The 21,500-nt window shown below is 43.7% G+C and overlaps 1 protein-coding gene across 1 annotated transcript in view; it reads right to left on the bottom strand.

Annotated features, from left to right (window-relative positions):
- Positions 1 to 21,500, bottom strand: part of LOC126335652 (Down syndrome cell adhesion molecule-like protein 1) — a 171,508-nt gene that overhangs the window by 112,634 nt on the left and 37,374 nt on the right. Inside the window, exon 5 of the mRNA XM_049999108.1 lies at positions 12,307 to 12,471. Within this exon, the coding sequence (XP_049855065.1) occupies positions 12,307 to 12,471 (165 nt within the window). The remainder of the gene's footprint in view (positions 1 to 12,306; positions 12,472 to 21,500) is intronic.

Below are 21,500 nucleotides of genomic sequence, written 5' to 3'. Positions count from 1 at the left end.
TCATGAAGCTGAACGTGAAGACAAGACAAAAATTTATGTGTAGCTTGGTATACAAAATAAGTGAAAAAAGTATTACAAATTTTTCAATTTACGTTATTTCGAAGTGTGAAAAATAAACATTCGTAACGAATGCAATGCTATCAGGAATATCTCTCAGTGCAATATGCCAGGTGGCTATAATTAAAATGTAGCTGCTGAGAGGGGTCCAGTGTGGGCTTTAATTATAATATGTCAGCGAAAATTGTTAGACATGCTAAGGCGTTAATGTGGAAGCGATTCACGCTGGGGAAAAAGGTTCCAATTTTGAACATCAGATGTCGGACTGGCACTGTGACTTTATTAAAGATGTATAGAGACGTTTCCGTATGTAATGGGTAAGGAACGGAACGTGGGCGGAAAAGATCAAACACGTGAGAAAGGCATAATGTTCACCGGAGACGTCGACGAGGTGCTGCATCTGTAAAACGACAAACTCAACAGATTCTTGCAGCAAATGCGATGGAATCGCAGCAACGTATTCCAATATATTGCTCTTCAGATTAGGTGGGAACTGAACGCTTCCGTGGTGAACACGTTCAGTTAGATATCCTCAGAGCCAAATTCATAAGGTTTCAGATCAGGAGATCATGTAGAATATGTACCTACACTACGTCTGCAGGTAACACGTCCGTGGAACATGACAATAAGCAGATGTTTCACTGAGCGACAAACCCCATCTTGCATGCAAACAGTGGTTTTCACACATTGCACTCTTCCAAAGTAGGAGCCACATGCTGTACAAGGAAGTCTGGGTTATGTACAGACGCCACGGTACACGTGACAGGCCCTCTGTATGTATTCTCTTCAAAGAAAGTTCTGATGAATTCATACCACATACTGCGAGTAAAACAGCTCTTCGTGCACAACAGGCGGTTTAACAGTACACCATATTTCCCAGTTCTGTGTGTTCACTGCACCCTGTAGTGTGAAATGTGCCTCGTCACTCCGTAGAATATAGCCTGGCCACATGTCATCAAACTTCGAGTCTTGCCAGAAACGGAGTAGCAGTCCGCCTCCTTAGTTGAGGGTCAACACCTCTGATTGCCATGCAGCAGGCCAGGGTTCGATTCCAGCTGGGTCGGAGAGTTTCTTGGCTAGGGAACTGGGTAGTATGTTGCTCTCATCATTTCATCATTATCGTCCGGCCGGAGTGACCGAGCGGGTCTAAGCCCTTGAGTCTGGAACCGCGCGACCGCTACGTTCTAGGGGACTGATGACCTCAGATGTTGAGTCCCATTGTGCTCAGAGCCATTTGAACCATTTTTGAACCAGAATTGCGCCTCGTGGCAAAAACTGGAAGTAACTTTTTCCAGCGTAAATCGGTTCTGCATTAAGAAATTAGCTTATCTACCAAGTTTCGCTGTCATACAATAATTATAGCCCACATTGGATCTCCGTGAGTAGTTGCATTTTATTTATAACCAATCAATAATTGTTAGGCTGCGTTTAGGAGATTTCACATATGTGTGTCGCTCTATCAATTCAAATCAATTTTTCGATAAAAAACCAAGGGTTACTTTTCCATATTTCTATTCAAAAAGTCGTTAACTAAATGAACTACATTGTTTTGAAACCTTACGTACTTAATCTGAACATTTGGAATTACTTTCCAAATTTTCAAAATGGGGTATCTGACCAAAAAGTGAAGCGCCCATAGGAATCGGTTGTATGCCAATGTGACTCTGTAGACGTGCACACCATCGGCGGTTATGTAAGTGATTAGAGTTAGTAATTCTCTACGAGAGATAGAGCGGATGCCAGAGTGCATTAGCGTCGTTCATATATAGTCCTGGTAGGGTACGTAAGGGGCATGAACTCCATGAGCTGTTGAGTGATTACTGTGAAGGTTAGAGAGGTGCCGTATACTAGTATGAGAAAGCGTTATCAGCAACAGACAGAATTTGCATGGGACCTCTTTGTGTGTCCCCATTTCGCTGGAAGGCTGAACCTTGCAACATCCAGATTTGTGGGACATTCAGCTGTGGCAGTGTTCTGGTGTTGGACTGCATGGGATATTGAGGGTAGACATAAGATTCCGGTTGACCACGGCTGACCGCCACAACGGAGGATCGCCATATTCTGTCCCAAGCACACTATAATAGCTTGATATCCCTGTCTGCCATCAGAGAACAAATAATAGAGGCCCTGCAAAATTGTGTCATCCCTCACCATAGATGGGTGACTAACAGCAACCCGACTATTCAGTTACCATCCCATGAATAGACTGCTGTGAACACCACAACACAAGTGGCTTCGTATTGAGTGGTGCCGTGATCGGAAAGCATGGACTATTGATTGATGGCGTCGCATTGTGTTCAGCGGTTCATCGCGGTTCTGCACTACACTGGATGGCTGGATGACGTGAGGAGAAGTCCCTCTATTTCTGTTTTGGAGAGGCACCGCGGCTTTACTCCTGTTTTGTTTTAGGGCGCAAAAACAACTTGGGGGTTTACTCCTTACGTTATGGTGAGGAAACCATCGGGTATGCCCTCAGGTAATGGTTGGTAATTATTGAGGGAACTCTGACGACTCAGCGATACGTCACCGACGCCCTGCGTCCTTACATGTTAAGTCTGAATCGAAAGTATCGTGGTGACATTTTTCAACAGGACAATGCTTGTCCACAGATGATGCGTCTCGCTATGAACTGTGTGCATGATGCTGACGTACTCCAGTGACCAGTGAAATCACGAAATCTGTTCCAGACAGAACATTCGTGGGATCTGATAGGACGTCAGCTCCACACTGTGCCAATATGAAGGGTATCAAGGGCCAAGGACTGGGGTCAACTTGCCTCAGGAGAAGATACAACAGCTTTTTGACATCCTTCCCGACTGAATCAGAGCTTGCTACCAGGTCGCAGGTGGTGCAACATACTAAGTTTACTCATACAGCCAAGTGCTTTGTAAATTTAACTCGATTTTATAATAACTAAAATAAGATCAAGTAGCTTCTCAATCCCTAAAGTGCCCTTTTGTTTCTTCCTGCCATTCTGGGTGCTTATTTTTCTTCAGACAGAAAAACTACAAACATCCCTTTTAGAGGGAAGCAGTAAATATTGAAAATTACTTTAATAACTCAATCAATGTACTTTGTAGACCAGTTTTGCTCTTAAATATTCATTTGTATTTATTATCTTTATCGTCTTGACAAATTAGACAGACATGCTTTATGGAACAGTATTGCCTGAGAGCCTATGGCGCGAAGGAGTTGCACGTGAGAGCTCATGGGAAGCATATACACTACTGGCCATTAAAATTGCTACACCACGAAGATAACGTGCTACTGACGTGAAATTTAGCCGACAGGAAGAAGATGCTGTGATATGCAAATTATTAGCTTTTCAGAGCATTCACACAAGGTTGGCGCCGCTGGCACACCTACAACGTGCTGACATGAGGAAGGTTTGCAACCGATTTCTCATACACAAACAGCAGTTGACCGGCGTTTCCTGGTGAAATGTCGTTGTGATGTCTCGTGTAAGGAGGAGAAATGCTTACCATCACGTTTCCGACTTTGATAAAGGTCGGATTGTAGCCTATTGCGATTGCGGTTTTTCGTATCGCGACATAGCTGCTCGCGTTGGTCGAGCTCCAATGACTGTTAGCAGACTGTGGAATAGGTGGGTTCAGGAGGGTAACACGGATCGCCGTGCTGGATCCCAACGGCCTCGTGTCACTAGCAGTCGAGATGACAGCATCTTATCCGCATGGCTGTAACGGATGTGCAGCCACGTCTCGATCCCTGAGTCAACAGATGGGGACGTTTGCAAGACAACAACCATCTGCAAGAACAGTTCGACGACGTTTGCAGCAGCATGGACTATCAGCTCGGCGACCATGGCTGTGGTTACCCTTGACGCTGCATCACAGACAGGGGCGGGTGCGATTGTGTACTCAATGACGAATCTGGGTGCACGAATGGCAAAATGTCATTTTTTCGGATGAACCCAGATTCTGTTTACAGCATCATTAAGGTCGCATCCGTGTTTGGCGACATGGCGGTGAACGCACATTGGAAGCGTGTATTCGTTATCGCTATACTGGCGTATCACCCGGCGTGATGGTATGGGGTGGCACTGGTTACACGTCTCGGTCACCTCTTGGTCGCATTGACGGCACTTTGAACAGTGGTCGTTACATTTCAGATGTGTTACGACACGTGGCTCTACCCTTCATTCTATCCCTGCGAAACCCTACATTTCAGCAGGATAATGCACGGTCGCATGTTTCAAGTTCTGTAGGGGCCTTTCTGGATACAAAAAAATGTTCGACTGCTGCCCTGGTCAGCACATTCTCCAGATCTCTCACCAATTGAAAACGTCTGGTCAATGGTGCCGAGCAACTGGTTCGTCACAATACGCCAGTCACTACTTTTGATGAACTGTGGTATCGTGTTGAAGCTGCATGGGCAGCTGTACCTGTACAGGCCATCTAAGCTGTGTTTGACTCAATGCGCAGGCGTATCAAGGCCGTTATCACGGCCAGAGGTGGTTGTTCTGCGTACTGATTTCTCAGGATCTATGCACCCAAATTGCTTGAAAATGTAATCGCATGTCAGTTCTAGTACAATATATTTGTACAATGAATAGCCGTTTATCATTTGCATTTCTTATTGGTGTAGCAATTTTAATGGGCAGTAGTGTATTAGTTAGGTGCATAAGTTTGTAGCGTCTTTCCAGAAGATAAATAACACAACAGATACACGTAACAGAGACTTTAATAATCAGTAATATATTTTCCTACACTATTTAGTAGTCTTCGAACGCTGGAGTAACTCTTCGATTCCGCACCTGCAGAAATCACGTGGTTTTGAGGCGAAGAACTCGTCGAGCCATATTCGGAGTCGATCTTCAGCCGGAAAGGAAGTTCTTAAAGATTGTTTGACCTACAGAGGAACAGGGGAAAATCTGAGAGCGCAAGATCAGGTGGATGAGGTGGGTGCATAATTTCCCAATCCAGATAGTGCTTTTCTGTCAGTCTAGCAGTTTGGATTCGAAGATTCCTTCCTTTTCCTTTTCCTTGTGTTAGCATAAACACATTATTTATCATCACTAGTAACGATACAGGATAGAAATGGTCGGTGCTGTTCAGGAGCCAACTGATAATGGAGCAAGCAGAGATGAACTGATTTCTGTCATTTTGCCCTGACGTATTCTGTACCCATACACCCGATTTTTGAACCTTTGCCACTGCATGCGAATGTCGCACGATGATGTAATGACCACAGTTCATCTCATTTACCAGTTCTCGAGAACATCGACGTGGATAATTGTGGACTAATCCGTTTGAACGATCTTCATCAAACCTTGAAGGTCTTCACGAACAAGAAGGGTCCCTAATGCCAGAATGATCCCCCTTAAAAGGAGCAAATCATTTTCTTGCCGTGCTCTATCCAATGACAATATCCCCATAAACGGCGCACATGTCCCTGGCTGCCTGCGCTGCTGTCATCCCTCTGTTGAACTCAAACACAAGAATATATCGGAAATGTTCAGACTTCTCCACTTGGGATTCCATTTTCTAGAGTGTAGAGCTCCATTCACTATCACCAAATGGCAGCATGACAACATTTAACCCAAACAGCAACAGTGAACTACAAATAAAAAATTACAATCGATAAATAAACCCGTAGCAACGGGTCATGCTAAACAAAAACGCCACGAACTTATGCACCAACCTAATATAATGTCGTGAATGGAGCATATGATGTTTAACTTTGATATACAGTTTGCAGTGACCAGTTTCAAAATATGACCAGTGAATTACATAGAATATTTACTGACATGGGTCCTGAAATGGCCTTAAATAATGAAGGTCGATCTGCATGACAATAAAAGGTAAGAAGTTACACTATCAATCGGTCATTAATTTACTCTCCTTATAGTCAATTTATTTCTTTTACATCCTGGTTACAGTTTTGGTGAGAGAAAGGAAGGAAGATTATTTAACTTCACGTCGACGATGAGGTCATTAGAGACAGAGCATTAGCTCAGGTTGTCGAAGGATGCGGAAGAAAGATCGCAATGGCCTCTCGAAGGAAGCAGCCGTTCATTAGCTTTAAGAGATTCAGGCACGCCACGATAAACGTAAATCTGGCTGGTCAAATGGGGATTGGACCTACGACATCCCGAGTAAGAAATCCGCTGCGCCACCTCGTTCGTTTTCAACAGAGCGTTAATTTCGTCCATTGAACTGTTAGTTTCAAAATTGGAACGATACTCGGATATACAAAAGAGCTTCGGCGTGCATATAAAATTACGTTCTGCTCTCTGTTTCCTTCATAGCAGGGGTGTCCATCCCGCGGCAAGCGGGCCCCATGCAGTTCAAAGCAAGAATAAAAGTGGCGCGAGAAGTGACATGTGTCACACGATCGTTGAAAAAGAAAAACAATAATAAAATAATAATAAATTTACATAAAATTCCTAATGTTGAACAATTTCAGTTTGAAACTCGCACCACACGATGCTATTCTCTCACTGGTCCATCCGTTTGTAACATTGCTGCCCGTGCTATGGTTGAACTACCGCGGTCTCGTTCTTATAATAGGCCAATCCGTCAGATGCGGTGGTTTGTTATCTCGCGACTGCTTCAGCTGCAACTGGCAAACTAGGGACAGAGAAGTATAATGAAATTCGTTTTTAGTAATACAAGGGAATTTCGTGTCATTTATGTTCATATGTAGTTCTGATCACTGCAAATCGGTAGAAGTTAGAGATTAAGCTATGCCCCGGCTCTTATATCTGTAACAGAAGGGATTATAGGAATAATAGGAGTCGGAAACTCTCATTTGATGCAACACCATTGCATAATACACTAAGAATTTAGTGGGGAAGAGTATTAAAATGAATAACGTTATGGAAGTCGTTGTGAAGACTGTGGATTTTGTAGGAACCAGGGGACTGAATCATCGCCGATTCCAGGAATTCAGAAGGAGTTTGAATATTGTGTATGGTGGCATCGTACAGTAGAGGCCAGACATTAAACAGATTTTATAGCGTAATTAATGCAATCAAATCGTTCATGATATCAAAAGCAAAATCTGTGCTACAAGTTGACGATACCAACAGGAAGGCATTTCTGGTAGATTTGACTATTCGGCTAGATGACAAACAGGCGTAGGGGGGGGGGGGGGGGGGGATTGACAGCCATATAAGAGTAAAAATTTTAAAACATATTAAAAAATTGGACACGGCGGTTAATAAAATGAATGTTTACATTAGAAAAAGATATTTATTCAGTAGAATAATTTAAATTCTAGAAGGTCGTTTAGTTGATTAATTAAACGAGTGACACAGATGGAATGGTAAGTGAATGTCTCACAAAAGTTAAAAGACAGAAGGACAGTTGGAAAAGTTAAAAAAGTAAAACGCAAGTGTGATGACCGATTTAGATAGAGACATAGATGAATGAAGTGAGAGGTGGGCCTGGACTGCAAGAAGAGGGAGTGTTCAGGAACATAACAGTTGGAGTAGTGCGTAAAGGGCAGTTTGTGTGGCCGGATGTTGGGAGGAGGAATTCGGGAGAGGGAAAGAGCTGCTGTTCCGGACCAGTCCTTAGGATGTGGGTGTAGAGGAGTGAAGAGGAAGGGAGCCCAGATTGAGGGGAGGTGGGGAGGATTCCTTTAGGTCTGGTATACATCAGGGCGGATTTCATGGTCGAGTAAGGGAAACCGAGTAAAGTTTCGTTGGAGGAGGATGTGGAGAGTGTGGAGGTGTTGTGTTAGAGGAACGTGGTGGTAGAGGCGAGGCAGGTTAACAGGAGCAGTGAGCAGCGAGAAAACTAGGGGGTGGGTAGAGTCGAGTTTACAGGTAACGTAGGATAGTTGGAGGTGTTTAGGATAGAAGAGTAAAGGGGGTGGGGGCGAATTTTATAAATTGTTGGAAGATGCGGGTGGGGGACGGTAAGAGGATTCGAAAAGCTAGGTGGAGTGCGTGGTGTTTGAGGATCTGTAGGGCGAGATAAAGGGAGGGAAGAGAGGAAGTCCAAGCAACATTTGCAGAACAGTGCATTTCCCATGTTCGGTCGGTTAGTAGTTTCAATAACTAGTCTATTGTGAGTTTTCTGTCCCATGGTTAGTAGATGTGGCTTCCATGTTAGTCGGCGATCAAGTATTAGAGGTATTTTAATGTGTTGGTTAACTGGATAGGACGATAGAAAACGGTAAGGTGAAAGTCGTAGGGATTGGTTTAGTGTGATATTTTGCAATTATTTGCAATTTCGAGAGTATTTCTTCATGAAGACATTTTAGCTTACGTCATTTCGTTCAGAAGTTTTGGGTCTGTTTACATTTATTTTTACGATTATTCAGATCTCTGGATTTTAACTAACGCTTACGATTCAAAAACAGAATAATTATTTCGTAAATTAAGTAGAAAAGAAATTTTGAAAAACAGTAATCTTATGGCACATAGAAGACGAATGGCTTTCTCGACGTTGGGAGCGCTAGTGTCGCTACAGATTTCAAGACGATGACAACTTTCACAGCAACGAGTGTCATTACTGCACATGTAGACTGTGCTAGCACTGCCACCGAAAGATTGTTATTATTGCGTAATTACAACAGCTGTTAAAAGTATTAGTTACCAGTTTTTTCCAGTTAGTTAACCGTTGTTCATTTTTAACGGCGTGTAAAGCACAGGAATAGCCCAGCTCTTGCTCTTATTCTTCCAGTCCAGATGAGTTCCGTGATTATTTTATAAAATAGTGGAAAGCACAGTAGATGAAATTCCTAACTTTGGAGTAGATCCTGCAGCTGCTGTGAAATTTGAGAATAAATGCAGCATGGTAATCTGAAAGAGAGTGTATCAAAAAGAAACAATAAAAATTGTAAAAAGCTACAAATCTTCAGGGAGCCCTGATATTTATGGCATGTCCTGTACTATGTTAAAAAACTATAATCAGTGAAATTGCACAGCCATTAACAGTAGTAATAAATAAAAGCCTCCGTGCAGGGGAATTTCCAGACTTCCTGAAAGTAGAACGCACAGTGCCCGCTTACAGAAAAGGCAGTCCACATGAAGTGCCAAGCTACAGGCCCATTTCTATAATACTAGTACTAGCGAAGGCGATGGAATCGATAATGAAAGAAAAACTGTTAAGTTACTTTGAAGGAAATAGTTTCTTTTATGATGCGTCACATGGCTTTCGGAAGGGCAGGTCAACAACAACAGCTGTACTTGACTTAGTTACGAACATAAGCCAGGGTTTAAAAGACAAAAAGTCTATAGCACTAGTCTGTGACCTTAGTAAGGCATTTGACTGCATCTCACAAAAGGTCCTGCTCAGAAAGCTAGAAACTCTTGAATCCTACCTGAGAAACAGACGACACATTGTCTCCGTGCAAGGAGCTGATTCAGGTGAGAAGACGCTACAGCATGGTGTGCGACAGGGATCGGTAATAGGGCCCTTGCTTTTCCTTATCTTCGTAAACGACATAGGTTCCGATGGGCACACCTTGCAGTTTGCGGATGATACAACCTTGTCCTCAAAAGGAGAGAATGTTGTACAGGCAATCCAACAAGCAGAAGTCTTGTTCAGTGAAGCTAAGGCCTGGATTATCATGAACAAAATGAAAATTAATGAAGAGAAAACTCAGAGAATGATACTCAGCCTGGAGCACTGGGTAACGCAGCAGATGTTAAACTTCTGGGCTTCCTCATTGATACCAAATTAACCTGGCAAAAGCACACCAAACATGTATGTTCCAGACTTTCCTGGGCTTCCTCGTTGATTCCAAATTAACCTGGCAACAGCACACCGAACATGTATGTTCCAGACTTTCGCAGGTCCTATACCTCTTGAGGAAATTGAAAAGTATAGTACTAGAACAGTACCTGCTAACTGTGTACTTTTCAATGTTCCACAGCCACATCAGTTATGGGCTGTTGTTTTGGGGCCATTCTACAGGCTGCAAGTATGTGCTTTTACTGCAAAAGAAAGCAATGAGGGTCATTACTTCAGGCAAAAAGGCAGACCACTGTAAACCAATTTTCACCAGCTTAGGAGTTCTGACTGTTTACAGCCAGTATATATCGAACTGCCTCTTCCACATGAAGAGAAACCATGATGTCTACAGGAAGAGAAATGAAGTTCACAAATACAGCACTTGCAACAAAGACAGTATTGACATGTCAAGGTGTCGATAGGCAAGGACACAAAGCCGCTTCCCAATGGTGGCCCTATTATTGTTCAATGCTCTACCTGATGACATTCAGACTTTACCATGGCAGCAGTTTAAAACTACTATTTTGTGTAAGCTATAAGAGAATTCGTCTCTAGTAATAGCATAGTGTTTACTTGAGCTGCAGCTCAGTTCCATGACTACAACAGCAACCGTTATATTTAATTTCATTATATACTTGTATCTATTTTATTGTTGTGATATTATTGTAATCTAATTTATATCTTAAACATGTGTTGCGGTATTAAATTACTATCATAGTAGAGTTGTATTCATGTACCGGGCGATCAAAAAGTCAGTAAAATTTGAAAACTGAAAAACTGAATAAATCACGGAATAATGTAGATAGGGAGGTAAAAATCGACACACATGCTTGGAATGACATGGGGTTTTATTAGAACGAAAACAAAAAAACAAACTTCACAAAATGTCAGACAGATGGCGCTGGACAGAGAAACGTCAGTGACTGCGCATGACAATCGTGTATAAAAGGAGCTGTAATGAGAGAGAGAATCAGATGCGCCAGCAGTCGCAGCATCTTGACGTTACCAGAAAAGACGCTTTTAGTGAAGCTGTATTATAAGAATGGGGAATGTGCTAGTTCAGCGTTACCATCCTATCAACATAGGAAGGGGATTCGAACTGGTAAAGGTCCGTTGACAAATGCAGCTGTGGTGAGAATGATTTCGAAGTGCGAAGTCACGGGTTGTTTAGACGATAGACCCCGTAGCGGCCGACCGAGCACAAGGCGTAATGGTGCTGAGACAGTTCAGGAAGAAATGGAGACTGTAGCGGGTTCGTCTATGCAGGGGGAAGTCAGCGCTCGTGCAGTCGCACGTCGCACCGGCATTCCATACACTACTCTTTGGTTGGCACTGAGGCGTACCCTCCGATGCTATACTTACAAAATCCATCGGTATCATGAACTGTTACCTGTCGATTTAGTGAAGCGGAGAGCATTTGCGGTGTGGGCGTTTCAAAAGATGGCGGAAGATGACGATTGGTTGAGTAACGTGTTGTGGACCGTCGAAGCTCATCTCACGCTCCGAGGGTCTGTCAACGCCCACAAATGCAGGATTTGGGCTACCAAAAATCCTAGAACTGTCGTGGAAACTCCATTGCACGACGAGAAAGTCACAGTATAGGTTGGATTTACCACATCTACCGTTATCGGGCCTTTTTTCTTCGAGGAAATTCGCGATTCTGGTTTTGTAACTGCTACTGTGACGGGTGAGAGGTACGCCGATATATTACAGAATCGCATCATCCCCAGCCTGTCTGATAAACACCTGCTGGAACGTACGATGTTTATGCAGGATGGCGCTCCACCCCATATTGCTAGACGCGTGAAAGATATCTTGCGCGCGTCGTTAGGTGATGATCGTGTGCTCAGCCACCACTTTCGTCATGCTTGGCCTCCCAGGTCCCCAGACCTCAGTTCGTGCGGTTATTGGCTTTGGGGTTACCTGAAGCCGCAAGTGTATTGTGATCGACCGACATTTCTAGGGATGCTGAAAGGCAACATCCGACTACAGTGCCTCACCATAACTCCGGACATGCTTTACAGTGCTGTTCACAACATAATTCCTCGACTACAGCTATTGTTGAGGAATGATGGTGGACATATTGAGCATTTCCTGCAAAGAGCATCATCTTTGCTTTGTCTTACTTTGTTATGCTAAGTATCGCTATTCTGATCAGATGAAGCGCCATCTGTCGGACATTTTTTTAACTTTTGTATTTTTTTTTTTTTGCATCTAATAAAACCCTATGTCATTTCAAGCATGTGTGTCAATTTGTACCTCTCTATCTACATTATTCCGTGATTTATTCAGTTTTCAAATTTATACTCACTTTTTGATCACCCGGTATTTTGATCATGTTGTATCTTGACGCTACCTGTCCAGCTGTGGCTGGTGAATGACATAGAATTGGTAATAAAGGTAATGATAATGAAGGTACTAAGCAGTCTGATCCACAGAGAAAGCGGAGGCTCTGCTTTATTGTAAGGAAGACTTATTTTATTGGGTTATTGCGGGGAACACCACGATTGCATCTGCGGAATGTAAGGCTAGAGACGCCTACCGTCCTCCAGAGTGGTGCAGAAGACGGGCTGGCTGGGGACGCCGTCGCCCTTCCTGGTGAAGGCCCGCACCTCCAGGCTGTAGTTGCGGAAGCTCTGCAGGTCGCGCAGCTCCAGCCGCTCCTCTTGCGTCACGCGCTCTGCGGGGGCCGAAGGCTCTGGAATGACTGCCACCGTCCACCAGTTACATCAAGTGTGAGGGCGCTGACATCCTCCACATACAAACACCGAAAAGGCACCAGAGAGGTAACTCAGCAAAAGCGTCCAACAATTGGTGTAAGGCGCAGCAGAAGACGTGTAATATACACACCTCAACAAACGTTTGGAATATCACAGAATTTAATACAATGAATTCTTACGGTACACCCAATGAAGTTTTTACATTACTTTATTAACAAAATAATCATAATACCATCTGAGAACAAGAACAATTTTGGTTGGTTACAAAAAATCACTACAAAACAAAGGAGGCTCTCTTCTAAGTGTACATATTGAAAACTAAAACAGTGAAAATCTCTGTCTCACGATGATAATTATGTCTTTAGTAGTGACTACGTCCTCCCTGCACTCGCATGAGTTTTTCCGCGCTGCAAGACATGCTGTGGATGAGATGAACAAGTTTATCTTGGGGTATGATGTCCCACTCTTCAATGGCAGCTTCCTGAAGATTGTCAGGTGGATTAGGACGCTGTACAAGGGCCATATTTAACGGGTTCCATGCTTGCTCAATTGCATTCATGTCTGGGGACTGTGCTGGCCAATGCGTTCAGTTCATGTTGCATTTATGGGGACGGTGACACTGCTGGAGAACGGTGCGGTCTTGCATTGTCATCGACTAGGATGAATTTCTCATCGACTTCACGTCTCTAGGGGCATGAAATCCTTTCTAGGACCTCTTGGAAATACGGGGACCATTCACATTGCTGTAGATGGGAATTAGAGGGGTCCGACGTCCTATCATTATTGCCGCTCAGAAAATAACACTTCCACCTGCAAATGGATGGACTTCCTGGAAGTATCGACGTTCCTGGTGTCGTCTAGCTTTTCTCCAAATCCCAGCTCGTCTAGTGAGCGGTCGCCAACCACCCCTGGTTTCATCAGAAAACATGACGTTACTCCATACTGCAACGGTCCAATGTCGATGTGTGCGAGCCCAGGTCCTTCGATTGCATCGGTTCCTTTGGTTCAGTTCAAAACTTCTCATTGATCTTCTGGAATGAAGACCACACTGATGCAATCTTCTATGCACTTTTTGGTCTGAGAAACAAATCCCTTTTTCCCAGGAGAAGTCGTTTCCAGTATTTGTGGCAGCTGATGTTGGACGCCTGCGAGCCGACAGTTGATGGGAAGGATTCTTGATTGGTGTTGTCATACGAAGACGACCACAGCGACGTCTATCGTTCACATTTCCCATCTCTCTGTACTTTCTCCACATCGTAGACATACCGCTTTGAGTGACATGTAACCAATAGTCAACGTCTTGCTGTGTGTGACCTGCTCAAAGCAAAATCACTATCCTCGTCTGTCAAAGTGTCGTATGCCTCTATGTGGCCTTTTATTGCAGCGCTTAGCACAAACTGAATGAAGCTGTTTTTGGTATTCACCTGCTCGCAGTGTATGTATGTATGTCTCTCTGTGTGTATATATATATGTGTGTGTGTGGGTGCGTGTGTGTGTGTGTGGATCTTATAGGCGCCCAACGGCGAGGTCATCAGCGTCCTTACATTCATTAAAACAAACTAACGTGGAGATAAACTCTAAAATTGTTGCCTACTCATGCACTCGAAATGACCACACACTCTATCTCACAGAGCATAAAACAACTTAGAAAAAGGGGAAGTAGCTACAAATGAAATTAAAACACGGAGAAAACACAACACAGGAGAGATAAAAGAAAAGCACAGGGAAATGTGACTGGCTGACCACTTAAAAAAAAAAAAAAAAACTTTAGTCAGCCAGTCACGCTGTTTACTTATTACAACCATCTCCTTAAAATATTTGGAGGAATGTTGGATATTTCACAAAAATTACTTAAAACAAGGGGCAGATCTGTCGGCAAATTCGCCGTGGCCCGCTGGTCGGAAAATAAAACACAGTCCAATAAAATGTGGTGCACAGTGATCTGCACGATACAGGCACCACACATTGGATGACCCTCTAGACAGAGTAAGAAGCCATGTGTCATAGGGCGGTGGCCTATGCGAAGACGGGTAAGAAGGACCTCTCGTCCCGTCGACATGGCTGGAAGGAGGTGCGCAACAGCCGAATTGTTGATTTACTGCAAGGAGCTTATTGTCTATCTCTTCTAATCACTCGTCTTCCTTTTAGCACATGGCTTTGTATCTTAACAGCGAAGTGGTAGCATGCAGGGGGATGTCACACTGAAGCAACTGAAGATCACATCATGCCTCCTTGGCTACTAGACCCACCCACTCCTCTCCCCCAGTACCATGTGCCCCGGTACCCAACAGAAAGACACCTCCTTCTCCAGTCGTTGTAATCTGAGGAGGGCATCATGGATATTACGGACTGCTTTATCCGATAGGTACAAACGTTTCAGAGAGTGAAGGGCACTCAGCAAATCGGAACAGACAAGAAGTTTAGCACTGGAAGAACGTCTCATCTGCCCCAGTGCCCGCAAGATCACATAAAATTCTGCGTCGAAGAAAATAAATTCTTGAGGCAGTTTGGTCTTGAGGACACGTTCTGGGAGAACGACAGAGCAACCAACAGAGTCCCCATGCTTGGACCCATCCGTAAAGATGGTGACATAGTTGTGGCGCTCATATAAAATGTCAGAAAATATCGAACTGAAGACAGAAGCAGGAGTGCAATCTCTCTTGTAATGTACTAAATCTAAAATGACGCTGAGCGTTGGCAGTTACCAGGACAGCAGACGGTTATAATCCTGGATTTGGGGTTGTGCTGGCTCCACACCAAGTGACTCCAGCACACAGTGCAAGTGAATCCCAGATGGTATTATCGCTAGTGGACAGTTGGATAAAAGGCGTTCCAGCGGAGGAAGAGCAACTGTAAGACATACGGGTGAAGTTGGAGCTATGAGGAACTTACGTGCCTGCTGCACCATGAGGAGCTGCTGCCGGATGGTGAATGGTTCTTTCTTGGCCTCTGCTCAGAGACTGGGTTTGGAACTGGTTCTATAAGCACCAATGGCCAGAAAAATTATCTCATGTTGGACAACGTCAATGATCATCAAAAAGGAAGGCCTCGCCAATCCATATGCCATGCTCCCGTAGTTCAGCCGCGAACGCAAGAAAGTTTGATAAAACTGGAGCAGACGAGCCCTGTCCGCTCCCAAAGAACCCTAGCTCTCATATCTCTCAGGTGTTTCAATCACAACTTGGAGTCAACTCTCTGAGTCTCTAAGATGTAATACGGTGTCCCTCATATGCAAGTCAATTAAAAAAACGACGTGGACGATTAAAATGAACACCCACACTTATCTAGAGGAAACTGAAACCCTGTCTTTGCAGCCAACTTCTCTAGCCTATGGGCTGGGAGATACGAGAAGAGTTCACGTAGACTACATTATGATCAGGCAGATATTCCGAAATCAGATACTGGATTGTAAGGGGCACCAGGTGCAGATAAGGACTCAGATCACAATTTACCAATGATGAAGAATAGGCTGAATTTTATAGAGACTAGTTGGGAAGGATCAGTGCACAATGATGTGGGATACGGAAATCGGGCTGTAGATACTGCAGTAATGAATACCTCAGTAGGCAGGTCAGCTGAAGAGAAATGAACATCTCTAAAAACGGTGATCAGAGAAGTTGGGAAAGAAACCGTAGGTACAAGGAGGGTAACTGCGAAGAAACGATGGGTAACAAAAAATACTTCAGCTGATCGACGAAAGAAGGAACTACAAAAACGTTGAGGGTAATTCAGAAATACAAAAATTCAGGTCACTTAGGAACGTAATAAAGGGAAATGAGAGGTAAGCTAAGGCGATATGGCTATGTAAAAATGCGAAGAAACCGAAAAAGAAGTTATTGTCAGAAGACGGAAAAATCAAAGCAAACTTAAGCTGACATTAAAACACGAATGGCAACAATGGGGATTCCATTGTTAAATGTAGAGGAGAGAGCGGATACGTGGAAAGAGTACATTGTACGTCTCTATGAGCGGAGGACTTACCTGTTGACGTGACAGAAGAATAAACAGGAGTCCATAGGGAGGAGACGGGGGATCCAGTATTAGAATTAGAATCATCTTTGAATGACTTAAAATCACATAAGGTGAGGTGGCAGCAATACGACCATTCACGTTGGTTTGTACAAGGTATGAGGCCGGCGACATATTATCAATCTTTCGGAAAAGCATCATCCACGCAATTACGAAGATTGCAAGAGCCGGGAAGTGGGAGCATTATCGCACAATCAACTTAACAGATCATACATCTAAGTTATTGACTAGAATAATGTACAGAAGAATGGAAAAGAAAATTGAGGATCTGTTAGATGACGATCAGTATGGCTTTAGGAAAGGTAGAGGCATGAGAGAGGCAATTCTGACGTTGCGGTTGATAATGGAAGGAAGACTGAAGAAAATGAAGACACGGTCAAAGCATTTGTCGACATGGAAATAGCGTTCGACATCGTAAAATTGTGCAAGATGTTCGAAATCCTGAGGAAAATCGGGGTTAGCTGTAACAAGTGACTGGTGATAAGTGCTGAACAGCCAGAGCCTTAAGGCCACTGACCTACTAACGATATGAATCCGTCCAGGCGATAGCAGCTTCACCTTGCGAGGTATGACAGGTCCATGCAACATCTGTAAGCGTATTGTTCGTTGATCGAGGACGGATTGTGATGGCCCAGAAGCTCGGCACTACCATTTCGCAAACTGCACGACTTGTTGAGTGATCAAGGAATGCTGCGCCGAAACGAATGTGAAATCACGTCCAGTGCTCGAGGGGTTGGGCGACCTCCCCTCATTACAGCTTTCGTACGTCGTAGGCTGGGCAGACTGCTAAAACAGAACAGGCGGCAGTGTGTGGCGGAACTAACATTGCACTTTAATGCTGGACAGTGTACGGACCACTCGTAACGATAGGCCTCCTCAGATGATGACCCATGCATGTGCCAATGTTAACATCGCGACATCGGCAACTACGACTGAAATGGGCACGTGACCATCGGCACTGGACGTTGGCTCAGTGAGCTTTGTATGGTCTGACGAATTCCAGCACCTTCCTCATCGTGCACATGGGAGGATGCGAATATATCTCCCTCCAGCGGAATAGCTCCCTGATATCTGTACAGCAGGACAGAGACAAGCCGATGGTGGCTCCATTATGCTCTTGGAGACATTCACGTGGGCATCCACGAATCCAATGGAGCTCGTGCACCATGATGGCCAAGAAGTGCCCAAGCCTTCTTTCAGATCACCTACACCCTCTTCTTGGCGATCATGTTTCCCGGCAGCAGTAGCACTTTTCAACAAGGTAATGTGCCGTGTCACAAGGCGGGATTGTAGTGGAGTGGTTCGAAAAACAAAGTGGTGAGTTCCAGTTGATGTGCTGGCCCCCCGACTGCCCAGATCTGAAACCGATGTAACACATCTGGGATGTAACTAAACGTGGCGTCAGAGCTCATCGCCCCCTCCACCTACCCGGAATTTACGCGTGGGAGTAAGGTGACCTGTGTGTGTTTGCAGATGCCGTGCTAATTCCCTACAGCGACCTTCCAAGGACTCATTGCGTCCATTCCAAAGTTGGATGTACCGGCTACGTATTCGGTAGGTCGTCACAATGTTCTGGCTGATCAGTATACAGTACCTACAAAAACCAAGAGGGAACAATAAGTGTGGTAGACCAAAAACGAAGTGCTGGTGTGAAAAAGGGTGTACGATAGAGGAGCAGTTTCTCGCCCCTACTGTTGAATCTCTACGTCGAAAAAGCAATGACGAAAATAAAAGAAAGGTTCACGAGTGGGATTAAAATTCAAGGTGAAAGAATGTCAGTGTTAAGATTCACTGATGAAATTGTGTACACAGTGAAAATGAAGACCAATTACCGGACCTGTTGAATGGATTGTATTTTCTAATGAGTAAAGAGAATCGATTGAGAGTAAATCGAAGAAGGACGAAAGTAACGAGAAGCAGCAGAAAAGAGAACGGAGAGAACCTTAACATCAGAACTGGTGACCAAAAAGTAGATAAAGTTCCTCTGCTAACTATGATGGCTGGAGCAAGGAGGACATTAAAAACAGACTGTCATTGGCAAAAAGGGCATCCTTGCACAAGAGAATTGTACTAGTATCAAACATAAGTCTTAATTTGAGAAATGTACGTTTATAGCACTGTATTGTACGGCAATGAGACATGTCCTGTGGGAAAACTGGAGCAAATGAAACAGATTGAGATGTGGTGGTACAGAAGAATGTTCAAACTTAGGTGGAACGATAAGGTAAGGATTGAGGGGATTCTCCGCAGAACCGGTGAGGAAAGGAATTTGTGGAAAACAAATAGTGTACCTTTTAAGACATCACGGAATAACTTTCATGGAAACAGAGGAAGCTACAGAGTGTAAAAACTGTAGATGAAGACAGAGACCTGGATACATCCAGCAAATAATTGAGGATGTAGGTTTCACATTTCGTAATATGAGATGAAAAATTTGGCACAGGAGAGGAATTCGTGGTGCACCACATCAAACTAATCAGAAAACTGATCACTAAAGAACAATGGCGCAATTTTACGACGTGGTTAAAGGAGAAGGAATCCCCTGATCACAACTAAATTTCGCTAAGCTCTCCTCGGCTGTTGTGGACGCCAGTACCAGTTTACTGTGTCTACCGGAGAGGAGAAGCAGGAGGGTGGCTTCTTCCAGCTTGAAGATAATGGGTCAGGCGCTTTCCGTAATCCTAAATGAATTGTCGACGGAGCCTACTTAGCCAGCTTAAGGACTAGCGAGTTGCGATATAACACTCTGCACGGGTCGCATACAATTATCGCCACATCCTAATTAGCGTTTAAAAGGTCTTTGAAGCTAACAATGATATTAAATATAGAGGTGCTTTGGCTGGCCTTAATTGCAACTGATTCAGAAACTGACAGTTTTTTCCATCGAGACGTATTTTGCAGCAACGGAGTTCTCTGTGTCAGGTCAAAACAGCCCTTCGCGCATGAACACACCAGAGAGACAGATATTCGAGAGTGAGGTTCTGTATATGAGGCACCATAACACAACTGAGCAACCTGACCAAAACTGTAAACTGTACACACACACACACACACACACACACACACACACACATATATATATATATATATATATATATATATATATATATATATATATCACGGAGGAGATTTAAACGTCAGTTTTATACTATGTATCACTTTATAAATTCGGTAATATACCTCGTTTTATTACGATGAACATCTCACTAGTCAAATACACACACACACACACACACACACATATATATATATATATATCTGTGTGTGTATTTGACTAAGTCTGTAGTTGCCCCTTATGTAAGTAAAGCTGTATATATATTTTTTAAGAAAGAATAAATTGGGGTACACACAGGTTTTCAATCGCTAAAGTATCGTTACTTGTTGCGAACAACCTGTACAACAGTGTGGTTTAGGATATATTTCCATTAAGTGTTCTCTCATCAGACAAAGAAAAACACCTGTTCTTATCAGCTTATTATGTCTTATGTCCTGCATCACAGGACGAGTATATTCATTTTTGCCTCATGATCCGAGCATGCTCCACGTATGTCACAGGATGCCTTCTCACTTTCGAACCCTCTCAAAGTAGCCAGATGCCTTGTCAACTACGGCTTTTCTTAAGGTAGCAGCACAGAGGAGATTTAAACGTCAGTTTTATACTATGTATCACTTTATAAATTCGGTAATATAGCTCGTTTTAATACGATGAACATCTCACTGTGTGTATGTGGGAGATTTAAATTTCGTGAAAAGATTTCGCCGCAACGAAAAAAACGCCCGATTACCAGTACAACTCGCGTATCATATCCGTCGTACTCTGGCTTTCGCATCCACCTGCCCGGCGACTTCCCGTTGATTTCATATGAAGAGTTCCATTGCGTGATGAGTAATTTCTTTCCTCCAGCCGGATTACACTCGCCAGGTGGTCTTCAAACAGGAATATGTGTAAGGACGGCGATGCTCTTTTCGAGGAAGGCCAACGGGAAAATTTGGAGAACCAACATTTTAACCTAATTGTAGAAGGTTTATACTGCGCGTACACACATTTTGATTAAGGACCAGGAAAATAAGATTCGAGAAATTACCGCTCAGACAGTCTTATTCCGTCGTTCTATTTGCGAGTGGAGTAGAAAAGTAAATGACTTGCCATGGTACAGGATAACCTCCGCTGCACGCAGCGTTCATCGAGAAAACAAAAGATGAAACTTTTGCTGCTGACTGTCCACGTTTTGTTGACATGAGAAGTCGTCGAGAGCAGTGGTTTTGAACTCAAGCAGTTGTGGGAAATGCGTTGAAATTCTAGAAAAATCTGTTAAAATTGTGAAATTTATGGAAAATACGTAAAATTGAGGAAAAATACGACAAAAACGATAAAAATGATTTTATAGAGCTCAAAATGTTTCAAATGGCTCTAAGCACTACGGGACTTAACATCTGAGGTCATCAGTCCCCTAGACTTAGAACTACTTAAACCTAACTAACCTAAGGACACCACACAAATCCATAGCCGAGGCACGATTCGAACCTGCAATCATAGCAGCTGCGCGGTTCTGGACTGAAGCGCCTAGAACCGCTCGGTCACATCGGCCGGCCATAGAGCTCCGACCTCGACATTTTGCTCATCCGTTATCGATAACAGTATCGTAGACGAGTTCATAGTTTTCCTCAGTTGGATGTTGCGAAAGAACATAGAGGGATAGATGTGAATTGTAGTTTGCTGTCGGTGGTAAAGAAATGTTATTTTTTTTTCACCACATGTGAATAGATAACGTGAAACCCGCTGTTGATATTTATGCACCTGAAACGTACCTAATACCCATACACATTACAGTTTATTTGCATGACTTCCACAGACGCTAATTTTGGATGCTCGGGCTATGGAAGGCCAGTGCTTGAAGCAGAGGGATAGTCGGTGGCCCAACGTATTGAATAGAGACCACCTCGTCACATCGCCCACTCCTCCGGCGGCAGTTGCTTTTTCCCAGTG

Source organism: Schistocerca gregaria, chromosome 2, assembly GCF_023897955.1.
Source record: "Schistocerca gregaria isolate iqSchGreg1 chromosome 2, iqSchGreg1.2, whole genome shotgun sequence".
NCBI classification, from domain to species: domain Eukaryota; kingdom Metazoa; phylum Arthropoda; class Insecta; order Orthoptera; family Acrididae; genus Schistocerca; species Schistocerca gregaria.
This window is presented reverse-complemented; position numbering and strand designations above follow the sequence as displayed.